Source organism: Equus asinus, chromosome 3, assembly GCF_041296235.1.
Source record: "Equus asinus isolate D_3611 breed Donkey chromosome 3, EquAss-T2T_v2, whole genome shotgun sequence".
Lineage (NCBI taxonomy): Eukaryota > Metazoa > Chordata > Mammalia > Perissodactyla > Equidae > Equus > Equus asinus.
In genome coordinates this window covers 148375788-148391175 of record NC_091792.1, presented here as the reverse complement: position 1 = coordinate 148391175, position 15388 = coordinate 148375788, and the positions used below count along the sequence as shown (strand labels likewise).

The following is a 15388-nucleotide window of genomic DNA, read 5'->3' as shown; positions in this document are numbered from 1 at the left end:
CCTTTAGTCTCACACGAGTCTGATGAGGCACGTGCTGTATTAGCTTCATTTTAAAGGTCAGGAAACAGAGACTCAGGCCAAGTGCCCTGCCCAAAGCTACACAGCTAAGAATGAGGAGGACCAGAATTTGAATCCAGACCTCAAGGCCAGATGCTGAGAGTCCATCTTCTGTGTAACCCACACCAAAGTGGTCAGCTAAGTGATTGAACAACTCCTGTCTAGTCAGCCAGGAAGAAAAGGCTTTCTGGACTTTGGTAGCAGGAACAATACCCCCTCTAAAGAATGACCTATTTTCCTTCTTTTACACAGTCTTTGCTTTGGCTGGACTGTAATTTGTCCAAGGCAGGGCTTGTTTTGCTGTTCTTGATATCCACCCAAAGGCTGGAGATTTAGTAGGTGCCAGAAAGGAATCCTAACTTTCCTCTTACCTGTGGGAAAACACTTCCACCCCCTACCTTGTGGCAGTTTTCACATCCGGAGACTGGGTGGGTTTGTAAGGCCGGCCACTGCTGGGGCTTGGGTCCATGCTGGGTGACTTTGTTATTGGAGGCGCGTTGATCCTGGAGCTCAGATCTCCACTCAGAAAGTTCTTCGCGTAGGAGGCGAGGTTTGGCACGCTGACCACTCGGCTGGGCACTTCCTCCATCTTCTTTTTCTGTTTGTATTAAAGGAAACGCCTGTTAGAGCCACTGAAAAGAGGCATTATTGTTAAAGTAGACAAGGCCTACCCAACCAAAACTATATGAACCATGAGGCAATACTTTTTTTATATGCTTATATATTATTTTTTAAAGTTATCTTTTCCTCTAATCTATTTTGTGTTTTATTTTTTTAAAGCCGTTTTTTTTTTTTTAAAGATTTCATTTTTTTCCTTTTTCTCCCCAAAGCCCCCCAGTACATAGTTGTATATTCTTCGTTGTGGGTCCCTCTAGTTGTGGCATGTGGGACGCTGCCTCAGCGTAGCTTGAGGAGCAGTGCCATATCCGTGCCCAGGATTTGAACCAACAAAACACTGGGCCACCTGCAGCAGAACGCGTGAACTTAACCACTGGGCCACAGGGCCCGCCCCTATTTTGTGTTTTAAAAAGCACATAGGTTCACAATCTCTTATCCAAAACTTCTGGTGACAGATATGTTTTGTAATTCAGAATCTTTGTTTAGATTTTAGAAGGGGAGGGGCCTACCTGTCCTCAAAGGCATTAATATATCAGGAATGAAACTAGCATTTTGTCACACTAGAGGGATATATAAAAATTATAAATGAGCTCTCATCAGTTCAGCTTAGGTTAGGTCTATTGTCCTTGAGGTATAAAAAAAATACTGATTTTTTTAGCACTTTTAGGATTTTGTGATAGCAGATGAGAGACTTGGATGTGAATATTTTCATTGTAACAAATTCCAAAAATATATAAAGAAAACAAAAGTGGAAGAGTCAGCCCAGTGGTGCAGGGGTTAAGTGCGCACGTTCTGCTTCCATGGCCCGGGGTTCGCTGGTTCAGATTCCAGGCGCAGACATGGCACCGCTTGGCAAGCCATGCTGTGGCAGGCATCTCACATATAAAGTAGAGGAAGATGGGCACAGATGTTAGCTCAGGGCCAGTCTTCCTCAGAAAAAGAGGAGGATTGGTGGCAGATGTTAGCTCAGGGCTAATCTGCCCCCCCAAAAACTGTGGAAGATTCCTGCTCTTGTCTCTTCTTCCTATCACCCAGATAGAGCCATTATTAATAATGACATGTTTATTCATAGGAAATTTGGAAAATACAAAAACCCATACAAAATTAAAAGTACACGTAATCTGCCTAGCCAGATATAAATGCTGTTTGCTAATAATTTGGACTATTTCCTCTGGGTCTTATTTTCAGTGAATATTCGTCTAAATGTATGCCAGCCCATTGATAAATGAACTGCAGTTACTTTTAGGAAAAATGAAGCCAGCCGAATTGTGAAAAGCACTGAAATCAGTAGAACCGATTTACCTTCATGGAGGGGGTCAAATACCCCTGGTGAGGATGGAAAGAGAAGGACCGATTCCGATGGGACATTGCGCTGGGGAACGCTGCATAGTGAAATCTTCTCTCCTCCTGGCAAAAGAGTACAACTGATCTAAATGAGCTTAACAGCACAGCCCTGGGTCTGACGTGAAGGAAGATGGCCTGGTGAGGGCTGAGTACGGAGACAAAGTAAGTCCGGGGGAGGAGGGGAAGTCAGTGGGAATCGAGCTGCCATCACTGAAGCTTGGAGGAAGCACATTTACTCCCGGGATCTTCGTGTCCTCAGCCCCTCTTGTAAAGGAAAGGCCGAGCTTATTTGGAATGCCTTAGGGAAGTGAGAGATCCAGGTGCTCTTAGAATCTGCTGAGAAGAGTCAACTGCAGAAAGTTAATAATTAAGGTAAAGAAAGAAAACCCCCACACAGAGTCACTACGTGGCCAATCTTGTTTATGTGCGTCATTTGCCCCTTTTCTCTCTCCTGGTGTATTATTTTTAAAGCAATTTCAGTCATTGTATGCTTTCATCTGTAAAAACACCGATATGTATCTCCTAGAGATAAGGACTCTTTTTTAAAAAAAACCTAACCACAGTACCTTTGCCACACTTAGTGAAAGAGCAACTCCCTGTTAGTATCATCTAATTTTCAGTTAGTGGTTAAGTGTTCCTGTTTCACTAATGTCTTGACATGAAACAGTGTGGCTGGGGCAGGGGGCAGGGATGGGAGCGAGATACAGAGCATACATGTATTCGTGGGAGGATGTGAGGCTGTGCAGGCCACAGTAAGATGTGGATTTTACTCTGAGAAAGATGGAAAGCCAGGAGGTGGAGAACAGAGCTGTGCCATCATCTGACCTGTATTTTCATGAGGTCACTCTGGTTGATATGAGGGCAGCATAGTGCGATGAGGCTCAAGTGAGTGGGGAAACCAATGGTTTCTCATCACACATGTGAGAGGAGGTGGGGCTTGGACTAAAGTGGTGGAGGTGGAGATGGTGGGAAGCGGCTAGACTTCTGATGTGGCTAACTAGCTCTCCCATCGTGGGCCACACCCACAGGGGTGAATCCATCACCCACCCTCCCCAGGGCTGAATGTAAGCCATTGGGAGCTGTCCCAGCTGATTCGGCTGGGCCGATATAAACAACTTTCAACCAAAGCATGGAGCGTGGAGAGGCTGAGTTAGAGCCTAAGGCAACGGTCAAAGTGTGAGGAGATAGCGACATGAAGCAGGTGGCCTGCCAGAAGGGGCAGGGGCGGATGGAGGGGAGGAGCGTTTCAAAGAAACGACCATCAGGCCGTGGTGCCTGTTGGATACAGAATCAGAGGGAGTGGGAGACAACGTTTCTCTTTAAGGGCTCCAGGGGTGGCTTTGCCGACTGGAAAACAGGTGGTCACTTTTACAGCAGCAAGATCAATAAGGAATAATTGGCTTCATTGATTCTACTGAAATTCAAGTGGAAGGCAAGCCATTCTAGATTCTCCCTAATTCTGCAGGTTAAAAAGACCAAACCACTCTCAACAGCGGGCAAACGCTGGGGGACTTGGGAGTGGAGCGCTTTTGACTTCTCTTCCTGTGTTAATTTTTTTAGCGAATGTGTATTTTTTTTTTTTATGTAATAGGACAAAATAACGAAGGATCTTTGGTAAGGTGGTTTGATGGCTATCGGGGTTAGGATTTTAGGTGCCCAGAGAGGCGCAGGGGCGAAGTGAACGCCCCGAGGCGCCCGGGTCCCCGCGCGGCCGCCTCACCGTGAGCCGCTTGATGATCTCCTCCCGCTCCTGCAGGCGGCTCTGCAGACGCGCTATGAGCTGGACATCCTCCGGCCGGGACGCGCCCTTCGCCGGCTTCTCTCCGCCGTCTTTCAGTCTGTTCGAGGCAGGCAAGAAGGCAGCCCCCTTACCGCGGGCAGGGGGCACAGGTGGACGTGAGGGGGCCCCACTGTGTGCTTAGCCAGGCCAGCCACTCTTTCTGTGCGCGAAAGGGAAAACTGAGGCCCAGAGAGCTTGTCCAGGGCCACCCAGTGAGCTGGTGGCAGAACTCCGGGAGGAACCCACGACCCCAACTCCCAGTCTGACCTTTGTCAGTTGCCCCGAGGCTGCGGGGCCCAGGAACCAGGGGCCCGCGCGTGCACACAGATGCTGCCCTCCGTGGGGCGTCAGGAACCGGGGACATTGGGAAGAAGAGGGTTCAGCGGGAAAACGCCCCCACCCGGCCCGAGGCCAGCAGGTTGTGCTGATGCCGACGGGTTCTGGCGCCATCTGCGGGCGGACACGCAGCGCCGCATGAGCCGGTTTCGGTACCCACAGCCCTTTCTGCGTGGAGCGGGAGGGAAATCCCTCTCCGGCTGGTGGGGAGAGGGAGGGTCGGGCTACGGACGACCTACGGACGGTAGTTGAAAGAGGCCAGGACTTTGGGGTCCGATGACTTGGGCTCTAATCCCAGCTCTGCTGTTTTCTAGCTCTGCGACATTGGGGGCAGCATCTCACCTGTGAGCCTCAGTTCCTTCTTTAACATGGGCATGAAACTGGGTGGTTGTGAGGACTGAGATAATGGGTGCCTGGCATGTGGTAAGTACCCGTTGGAAGGTAGCTCAGACAGCCCTCCTGTCCAGATTTTGGATGATTTGCTTCATACTGGAGACAGTGGAGGGCAGTTTTTAAGAGCGCACGCTAAGGGTCAGACAGGTGACACTTAAATTCACTTAGTCCTGCTCGACCTGGTCTCCCTGCCACTAACCCCGATCCCCCAGTCTCTTCACCTCTCAGCAGCCAGAAGTGACCCTGTTAAAAAGTAAATCAGACCACGTCACTCCTGCTCAAACCCTGCATGGCTTCCCAGGGCACTCTGAATACGTCCAAACTGATTCCCGTTCTGTGCAGGATCTCCTTCAACCCTCCCAGCCACCCCACTAACCCCAATTCCTACCATTCACTCACTCACTCATGTCACTTAAAACCACATTGGCCTTCTGGCTGTTCAGGGTTGTGAAGCAGGCCCCTGGACCTTTGGACTTGCTGTTCTGTCTGCTTGGAATGCTCTTCCTCCTCCAGATGACTCTCTCATTCCCTCGCCTCCTTATGCTTAAATGTTACCACCTTAGAGAGGCCTTCCTTGCCCACCCTTGCCACTTTTTGGACATTGATCCTGTTTTTCTGCCAGCACTTTCACTACCTGATATGAAGTTAGATATTTGTTTGCTTATTTCTCGTCAGAATCCCCATGTGAATTTGTGAGCTCTATGAGAGCATAGTCTTTGTTTTGTTTCCTGCTGTAACTCCAGAGCCTAAAACAGTGCAGTGCACAGAGCAGGCCCTTAAGAAATATTTGTCGAATGAATAAAAGAATGCATGCATACATGCCCAAGGGACCCTTGGTTTCTTTATCTGTCCATGGGAATAACAGTTTCCACCTTGAAGGACTGCTGTGAAGATTCAATGAGGTGATGATGCATGTTAAAATAGGGCAAGTGCTCAGAAAAAAGTAGCCCTGATCCTTCTGGTTTCTTCCAGGTGTGAGGGTCAAACTGAGCCCTTGAGGCAGTGCTCATTCCTCACGGATCCCCAGGACCCTGCTGAAAGGGGGATGCAGTCTCATGAAATGACCAACCACCCAGCCTGCCTGGGACTGAGGTGCTCCTTGGAACTCAGGACTTCTAGTTTTAAAACTGGAAGGGTCTCAGGGGCAACGGGATGAGGTGGTCACCCTAATAAAATGGTGCATCCGCTAGTCCCTCCCAACCTGGGGCCAGGCCTCACTCACTCGGTTTCCAGGGCAGCCAGCCGGGCCTGGAGACGGGCTTGAGCGCTGCTGAAATCTGCCGCCATGGCCTGCGTCTCCTTCCGGTGCTCCTGGCGTAGCAGCTCCACCTCCCGGGCCCGCTGGGCTTGTTGGTCCTCCTCCAGCAGCCTGCGGGGGATGAAGCACAGCTGGGCTTGCCCCGGCTCTAGGGACTGACCTCTTGGGCACTGAGGTTTTCTCCCTCCTCTGCTGGGTGGCTGGGTTTGGAGACAATGGGTGGGGGGAGGTTATGAATCTGAGGTCAGGACACCCGTGGGAAGGAGACCTGGGGTCTCTAAACCCCACTTGTGCGACCCCTTCTCAGCATCTTCTATCTCAGCATTCCAGGAAGGAGAAAGGTGAGCATGAAGAGCAGCCTCCTGGGAGAAGGGGTGGAGGACAGCTCCGGAGGGGAGTCCCAGTGTCTGTCCGCAGCCTCCTCCATCACTTCCTAGCAATGAGACCTTGGACAAGCTTCTTCATCTGTTAAATGGAGGTGATGATAGTGGCTACCTTATAGGGTTACTGCAAGGATGAGTCGTGTTAATACACGTCCAGAACAGTCCATAGCGCAAAGTACATGTTCAACCATCAGCTATCGTTTTTCTTAACCTAGGAGCGGGGCACTAAGGGATCCACAGATGCTTTCTCCATGCCAGGGACGGTGGTAAGCGTCTTGCGTACATTTCACTGCATTCTCCAACAGCCCTGAGAGGTGGGGTGTCATCTCCAGTTACAGACGAGGGCACAGTCTTGGAGAGGTTAGCTGACCAGCCCAAGGTCACGCAGCTAGTTAAGAGCACCCAGCCCTGTCTTGAACTATTCCACCCTACTGTCTCCCGAAGGCTGGCTTTGAGGATTCTTTTGGTATCCTTAGGTCTGATTCCCCAAACCCCCTGATTTGCAGGGAAATAGGGTTCCCTCCTCTATTTCAGGGCACATCCCCTGCAGTTTTGAGATCTAAAATTCCTAGAGCATTGCTACTTTTCTGGGGTCAAAGGAGTAACGTCAGCGAGGTGCCAGCCTATTAGAGAGTCTCTTCTTTGCGAAGGTGCTGAGGACGTGACCCAATTTTAGATCTCGCAGGCTCACCAAGGGGCGGTGGAGCGAGGGGGGGAGGGAGGGGCGCTCCGGGCCCGCAGACCCACCTGCGCTGGTCGCGGAGCCGCAGCGCCTCCTGCTGGTGCTGCTCCACTTCGGCCCGCAGCCGCCGCACTGTGTCCTTGAGCTGCGAGTTCTCCGCCCGGAGGCCGCCTCCCTCGCTCGGGCCCCGCTCAGCGGAGCCCTTCGGGGAGCCCGCCTGGCCCGGGTCGCCCCGCTCCTGGGGAGAAGGTAGCCGGGAGAGAGGTTTACAGGAGGCGCAAAGGCGGACAAGGCGCAAAGGGTCACCTACGCCGGCGAAGACGGAGACCTGGGCTCCGCCGGCCTCGAGCCAAATCGGGCTCCTGGCTCCTGATTCGGGAGCTCACATCCAGCCTCTTAAAGTTTTCCTGCTTTGGGAGTTGGCCACATCTGGCCCTCAAAAAGTTTAATGACGCTAGTGAGCCAAGAACGTGGCTTAAATGGAAGCTAGCCAAACACGGCACGTATTTCATGCTCCCACGCCGTCGCCCTTGTGTTCCCTCCACCTAGAGTGCCCGCCCCCCAATCACTGCTGCCTCAGGGAAGCCTTCTCGACCCCTCAGGGGACACGCCATGAGCTTTCTCTTCTCTGATAGCAGAATCTCGTCTGGGTAGAGGTTACGCTGAAGTGCAAACTTGTTTAAATGCTGGTTTCCTCCAGCAGACTGGGAGCTGTTCTGGGAAGGAAGCGTCTCTGCTTCATCTTTGCAGTACTATAGAACCTACCACAGTGGCTGGGATTCAGTAGGTGCCAAATAAATGCTTCCTAAATGAAATGGTGCTTGAATGCCAGTGAGTCAGATAGATATACAAAGATTCATGCCTACATCAAATGGGGTCAGAGTTAATCCCTGATTAGCAAATGCGGCAGTGTTCAAGGCTGCTCAAACATGCCTGAAGGCGTGGCGTTTGTTCATTCCACATGAGGACTGCACAGCTTTGCACAGGGAGCATCAGGCCCGGGCCCATACCTCTTGCTTCCTGCCCTGGGCTTGCAGGATGTGTGATGCCCACGAGTGTCCCGGGCACCACGGGCACATGGGCACCCGGCCCTCACAGATACATAGCCTGGAAGAGCCTGGTGAAGGTCCTGTGGGGGCCACCCTTGGCTAATGGGAGAGAGAAGCTGATGGACACATGCATCCCTCTCTGTCCCCGGCCAGGACAGATGTGAGAATTATTTCACAGGACTCTTGGGAAGATCCCAGGGGAAGGAACACCGCTTACCTGCAGCAGTGGCCAACTTGGGAATGAATGCACCTTTCTATTGGGTCCCTTCCCTCTCTCACTCCTGCTGCCTGGGGCTGTCCCTACTTGCTGACACCCCTACATCTCTTCTCTGTGTGAGTTTTCACCTGAGGCCTTGCTGTTCCTTCCAGAGCATTGAGGTCTTCTGTCCAGGGAGGTGAAGGGGAGGCCTGGCACATGGGTGGCCGGGTATTGTCTCATCCACCCAGTGACCCCTGGTTTCTATCAACAGCCCTCAGGCAAGCCTGTCATTACAGAGGTGCAGCACTGGACCCTCCAGTCACCAGCTGTCCCCATCCCACATTTCCCCTGTCCCCATCCATAGGGACCAGTGGCTTCCAGCAATCTAGAACACTTAATGGAACACATTCTGTCCTCCCTCTGCTAGACTTTACTGACTGGGCTGAACTCCTTGTGACTCGTTATTGGTTAATATTTCTTATTAAACACAGAAATCATTTTCAGGTGCTCAGTACCAGCAAAATCTGGAGTGAAAGATCCCCAGGTCCCAGAGGCCTTCAGCAGGGCTGGGACACCAACTAATCATGGCCATTGCAAACCCTGGTGGCGACTCTACTGTGTGCAGAACTTTGTGCTGAGTGCCGGGATGGGGTGGGGATGAGATGAAGCGGACGTGGCTTCTTCTCAAAGGACTCCTCGTGCAGCTGAGGACACAAGAACATCCATGAGATGATGGGTCCTTAATGGAGCCAGGCAGTGGATGCTCATTCCAGCTGAACCGTACCAACAAGAAGTGCTCCAGAAGCTCAGAGAGGGGTGGGATCCTAAGTGTGGGGGCGGGGGGCCTGGCATGGAGGGATAAGCTGGGCACTGAGGAGGGAGGCAGGGGTCCTAGGCAGAGGGCGGGGCACATGCAAAGGCAGAGAGGTGGGATGCGGAGCCCATGTTTAGAGCAGAGAGGGGATATGGCTGGAGATACGAGGTGCAGGCAGTGTGTAAAGGCTTTTTGATGCCAGACTGAGTCATTTGGAGCTTATTCCCACAGCAGTAGGGAGCCACTGAAGGCTTTATACAAATGCACTTTAGTTTGAATACCTTGGAGCCTTAGGTGGCGGGCTCGGGGAGACAGGTCTGGGCTGTTGGGAGGTCACTAGGTGATATGCCAGGAAGGGACCAATGGGCCAAGTCTGACCAGGAAGTTCAAGGAGAGTTGGCATTGAGCTTCGGTGACAGCAAGGCAGCTCCCACTCATGGGAACAGGGAGGTCTGGGCAGAAAGTCTGGGGAGGTGTTCTGAGAAATTCTCCGCAAATCCAAAGGAATTACCCAGACCAGCTGTCTCCAGGGCCTGTCGGGCTTCAAGCCCCTGAGATGCTATTGTATCTGAACTAAAAAGAATGTGCAGCACTTCAAACCTGTCTTTCGGTTTTCAAAGATGGGCGCCTGCAGGCCCGTCAGGTAACCTCCATGCTTGTGCAGGGAGAAGGGTCCCCCCATTTCACAGAGGGGAATGATGGAGCGCCCGGAGCCTCTCCTTTATGCGTTGCTCACTGCAGCCCTGACCCTGCTCCAAGAGGGGCGTGCCATGGGCAGGGCAGGGGCGCTGACCTCTGCGGTGACAGTGTGGTCCTCGCTGTCCCCTGGACACTGGCCGATGGCCTGCTGCCTGCCTGAGCTGCTCAGGGCCCTCAGCTCGGCCTGCAGCACCTCCAAGTCCTTCTGGTGCTCCGAGCAGGCTGCCCGCTGCTCTGACAGCTCCTGCCGGAGGGACTCTGGAGAAGGAAACGCAGTGGAAGGTCAGGCGCACGGGGATGCTGAAGTCTGTCTTGCAGGGACACAGTCTCTGGGGTGGGCCCGGGTGGGTGGCTGCTGAAGGCTTTGGATCGCGTTTCCCAAACTTATTTCAAGATAACAGTAACAACAGTTCCAAGTATAGAGCACTAAATGTGCTAAGCCCCTGAAAACTGTTTTCATTTAAACCCTACAACTATCCCCTATCCAATAGGTATTATCCCTCCCGTTTTATGATGAAAGAGCACTCAGATAGGGGAGTGAGTGGCCCAGAGCCACACAGCTAGTAAGTGGTGGAGTGGGGATTCAAAACTTCAAGTGGTTCTTCACTCCGAACCACCTGCTTAGCCATGCTGGTTGGTTAGGATGGGTGGGGGGTGAGGGTGGGACAGCCTGAGCCCAGGGTTAAACCCTGAGGCAACGCTTGGCCTCAGCACCAAGCCAGAAAACAAAGAGAAGAACAGAGAATTACCAAATGACCCAGGGGCCTCTTCTGGGGTTGCAGGTCTCAACTGGAAATTTTGACAGTTATGTGAACTCTTAAGGAGACAAACGTTCATGGGTTCTCCTTTCCATGGATGTAGGGTCTTGGCTGGATCATGGAGGCAAGAGATGGCATGTCCAACAGGACTGGCTTTAAAACCAGAATCGTCCAGGAGAAATGCACACGCCCTCCTCAACTCAGGGGAGTATGGCAAGAAACTCAGATTTCTCCTTTGAGGACAGTGGGTGATTTCTGATAGTGTAGCCCTTCTCAGCATGATGGAATGGCAAAAAAAACGGTCATTTCAAAATGAGTATTTTCTAATAGAATAGATGCTATTCGGTGGGCTATTAATTTTTTAAAAGAAGATAATTTCCAAGTGCCAGTAAATGCTATCCTTTATTTTTCTGTTTAGGACTTTTGAGACTCTGTATTTTAGTTATTGCAAATCACTTTTGAAACATTGCCTCAATAATTCCATAAGCCATAAGATAAGCACCCAGTACAGGCCTTAGTACAGAGCAAATGCTCAACATATATTTGTAAAATAAGTGTGTGATGTTTAGAGTGAAAATTAATGATACCGTAAGAGTGTATCAGTTGTAAATGATTTCCCATAAGCTAACTAACCTTCTCTCAAAGGTACAGTACATTAAATACATATAAAAGCTAGGCACTTTATATTTAATGTCTCATCGAGTCCACATAACACCCCTATGAGGTGGGGACAATTGTGACTCCATTTCGTAGAAAAGGAAAATGAGGCTGAGGGTGACCTGCCCCAGTCTCAGAGCTAGTTGGTGGCAGAGCCATGATAGTCACCCCGGCCTGGGTGCCTCCAGACCCCTGGGCCCCATGCTGCCCTGGTCTCCATGTGTGGACCCTGCCAGGTGTGCGGTCGGTTGTGTACCTAGTAGCAGGGCCTGCTGAGCCTGCATCCTCTCCAGCTCCCCCTGGAGCTCCTGCCGGGCCTTTTCCTCCAGGGCCTGGAGCTCCAGCCGGTGTGCCTGGTGCTGGATTTGGAGGCTGTGGCTGGATTCCCTTTTCAGTCGCTCCTCTGTGGCCTGTGGGCAAAAGTGGGAGGAAGGAGGCATGAACATGGGCACAGAGGGGGAGACCCAGCCTCTATGCCAAGCTCCCCCACTGCCCCCAGGTCCCACTGAGCACTCGCCACTCCCTGGTGGAGGGCTTATCAGACTACAGAGAATGTTCCTCCACCCATCTGGGATGACAGCAATGGCCTGGCCACAGCAGCCATTTTGTACCATGTGAACCTAACCCCTGTCCACAGCTGCTTGGTCCAGAGTGGACACCAGTTCCAAGCTGGGCCAATCATTGAGAATTTGGCATTAAGAGGCGGAGGAGAGAGAAAGCAAGAAAGAAACAGGCAGACACTGACTGACTGGCTCCAATTTTACCACATTCAGGAGTGAGGTGAGCCTCTTACACCTGCCCCACAGCCAGAGGCAGGGGGGCCTCCGTGAAGACAGCCCAGGGCTGACGTGCAGAAAGAGCAGAAATGACAGAAGGAGGGGTCCCTACAGCATTTCCAGTCCCTGGTCTAGTCTGGTCCTAAAACTAGCTGTGTCCCCACCCTTGGGGTCATTTATATGTTCATTCTTTCGTTCATTCATTCTTTAGTTCAACAAACATTCATTTATTGGAGGCTTATTATGTGACAAACACCCAAAGCTGGTTCTATGGACAGCTGTGTAGACTCTAATAAAAATCTCTTCACTCCCAAGCTAGCTCAGGTTGGTTTCTATGGTGGATGCAACAATGACCCCAAAGATGTCCATGTCTGAATCCCGGAGCCTGTGAATGCGTTCCAGGGTGAAAGGAGCTCTGCAGGTGCGATTATGTTAAGGATCTTGAGATGGGAGATTATCCCAGATGACCTGGGTGGGCCCCAAGTAATCACAGGGTCCTTGTAAGAAGGAGGCAGGAGAGCCAGGCAGAGGCAAGGAGCGCAGGCAGCCGCCAGGAGCTGGAAAAGGCAGGCAGATTCTCCCCCAGGGCCTTTAGAAGGAACCCAGCCCCACCAGCACCTTGATTTCAGGCCTTCCGACCCCGGACTGTCAGAGAATGTCTATGCTGTGTTCAGCCACCAAGTTTGTGGTGATTTGTTACTGCAGCAACAGGAAACTAATAGTTTCTGGTTTTTTGCAACAGACAGTTCCAGTTAATACATAGCCCCACATTTCAGATGAAGAAGTTGAGGCTCGGAGGGGTGAATTAGCTTCCCCAAGGTCACACAGAAAAGACGCAGCAATGATCTTCTTCCCCTCTTTTCTTTAACAGAGGAGGAAACTGGGGTTCAGAAAGGTGAAGTGACCTGACTGAGATGGCTCGTGGTGGAGGCAGGACTGTAACCCAGGGGAGGCTGTGTCCACGCCCCCAGCCCTGCCCACTCCCTCCCACAGCCTCTGGGAACAATGAGACGGGGGATTTCACCAAACACATGAGGCTCTGTGAGGGGAGACGGAGCCCTCTCTGTGCCCAAGGCAGCAGACTGAACACAGAGTGCCCTGGCCTCTGCTGCTCCCCGGCAGATGGGGGAGAAACGGTCTTCCTCCTCCCATGGGGAACTCAGTCATCCCGCGGTGAGTGTATTTAGTAAGACAGAAAAGTCTCGCACTTTTCAAACTCTTCAATATTTCCTCCTCTTGGACTTGCTGCAAGGTTCTGAGAACTCCAGTTGGTGACATTTTCATCCCCAGGGAAATGGGAATGGAGAGGTCGAAGCAAAGGTTTGCAAAAGATGGAGCCAAACTCACTCACTCAGTGACCAGGCCTCTCTCTGTCCCTGGGGACAGCAGAGGACTTGGGCCAGCACTGCCTGCTTTCTTGCTCAGAAGCACTTGGCAGTGAGGACCCACAGGGTTTAGCACCCAGGGTTTATATCCAGTGGGACACTCATCCCTGGCAAACTGCTGCAGCCTCTATGGGAGGTTGACCTGGCTCTTGTTGTGGCCGGTTTGGGGCCTCCTAAGGGGCCCAGTTTCACCCCGACTCTCCATGCCCCACCCTGTGTAAAGTCTCCTTTCCCTGTGCTCCCAAATACCTTGGGCAGCTATCTCATGGCTCCGACTCACTGAATTACACAACTTGTTTGAGTGGCTGCCTTTCCCCCTAGAGGTAAGCTCCACAAAGACAGAGTGTGTTAATCATCTTGGCATCTCCCGAACTCAGCATGATGGTAGCTCATAGTAAATGCTTGATACAGAATCAATGAGTGAGCAATAAGAGTGGATCTTCTTAAAACTGAGCTCTGCTAAGGATTGAAGGTTTGTGTGTCTCCAAAATTCATATGTTGAAACCTAATCCCCAATGTGATCCTCTAATTGGGAGGTGGGGCCTTTGGGGGGTGATCAGGTCATGAGGATGGAGCCCTCATGAATAGGATTAGTGCCCTTATAAACGAGACCCCAGAAAGAGCACCATCCCCTTCTGCCATGTGAGGTTATAGTGACAAGACATCCACCTATGAGTGAGGAAGTGAGCTCTCAACAGATATCAAATCTGTTGGCATCTTAGTCTAGGACTTTCCAGCCTCCAGAACCGTAGGGAATAAATTTCTGTTGCTTGTAAGCCATTCAGTCTATGGTATTCTGTTACAGCAGCCTGAACTGACTAAGACAAGCTCTTACTCAGCCATGTACTGTTCTAAGCACTGTGCATATATTATCTCTTTTGATGTTCTCAGTGGGCCTGTAAGATACATACTATTATCTATCATTTATACATAAGGAACTTGAGGCACAAAGCAGCTAAGTGACTGTCTGAGCTCCCACATCTCTAAGTGGCAGACCCAGGATTTAAACCTAGGCATCCCATTTTTAATCACTACCTTGTATTAGGAATGACTGTATGTCTATTATTTCCAATCAGAATCAGCCCCTGACTCTTTGGTCTCATTTTGGAACCATCCCATGAGACTGGAGCTGGCGATGAAGATCCCGTGAATCTGGTTCTAGGGTTGCCAGGGCCTGGGGGTTAGAACTGCAGGGTGACCCCGATGGAAAGAGCACCCTCCCTCTCCCATGACCAGGCCTCAGACCCTCCTTCCTCCAGTCAGCCAGAGCCGCTGGAACGCCTCCCCTGCAGGTGGGCCAGGCCTCTGTGCTTCCTCTGCCTCCTCCACGGGACTGAGGTCTGCAGCCTGGCAAACACAAAGGCCGGCGTGGCCCATCAGCTAATAACCGGGATCGCATCAACCTGAGCTCTGGTAAACTGCAAGCCAAGTTGGAAGAAGATTTAAGAGAATAAAGGAAGAAAGAGAACTCACATTTTTTGAATACGTACTAAGTGCCAAGCAGTCCACGTGCGTTATCTCATTTCTTTTTGTTTCTTCTTTTTTTTTTAAAGCTTATTTTATATTTTTATCAGGGCAATGCATGCACACAGCATAAAGGGTCAAACAGTCTTAAAAGAAAAGAAGACCAGCACCTCCCAGTCCTCTTTCTTCCTCTCCTGCATCCTGTTCCCTGGAGACAACCACTGGCAACTCTTAGTTGTTTCTTCTGGTATTTACCACCATTAACCTGGTAGTATCTCCATTGTGCTCTGTCTTGATTACTTTAGAGATTACGAATTGTCTTCCCATTATGGTAGATGAGAATTTGAGGTCTCTTATACATTCTCCTCCTTCCATTCCTCACACATAGTTTTATTACTTTTTAAATATGGTGAAATACTTTTCAATATTTTCATTATTGTGAGTAAATATCATTTACTGCTGAGCTAAATAAACTGTTATGATTAAAATCTACCTTGTACAATTTTTGTTTTTCATTGTATTAATAACTGCTGCATTTTTAAATGTGCTTAGTTTTCTTTGAATATCTGGCTATATCTTCCAACAACTTCTAAAAGCCTTGTAAAACACTTTCAATACAATTTTCCACATGGCCAAATGGCTCAGAGAATCTGTCAGTTCTATTTCTCCCTGGAGGCATCTCCTCCAGAGCCCTCAGTCCTCGTGCTCCAGTCTGGACTGAGTTGTTGTTGTCTCG

General features: G+C 50.8%; 1 protein-coding gene across 1 annotated transcript in view; it reads right to left on the bottom strand.

The window, feature by feature from the left end:
* FAM184B (family with sequence similarity 184 member B) overlaps window positions 1-15388 on the bottom strand; it is a 121808-nt gene that overhangs the window by 2709 nt on the left and 103711 nt on the right. Inside the window, exons 11-17 of the mRNA XM_014838784.3 lie at window positions 11284-11437; window positions 9707-9870; window positions 6917-7089; window positions 5751-5897; window positions 3740-3857; window positions 1978-2082; window positions 456-655 (exon numbers count right to left, since the gene is read on the bottom strand). Of these exons, the coding sequence (XP_014694270.1) occupies window positions 456-655; window positions 1978-2082; window positions 3740-3857; window positions 5751-5897; window positions 6917-7089; window positions 9707-9870; window positions 11284-11437 (1061 nt within the window). The remainder of the gene's footprint in view (window positions 1-455; window positions 656-1977; window positions 2083-3739; window positions 3858-5750; window positions 5898-6916; window positions 7090-9706; window positions 9871-11283; window positions 11438-15388) is intronic.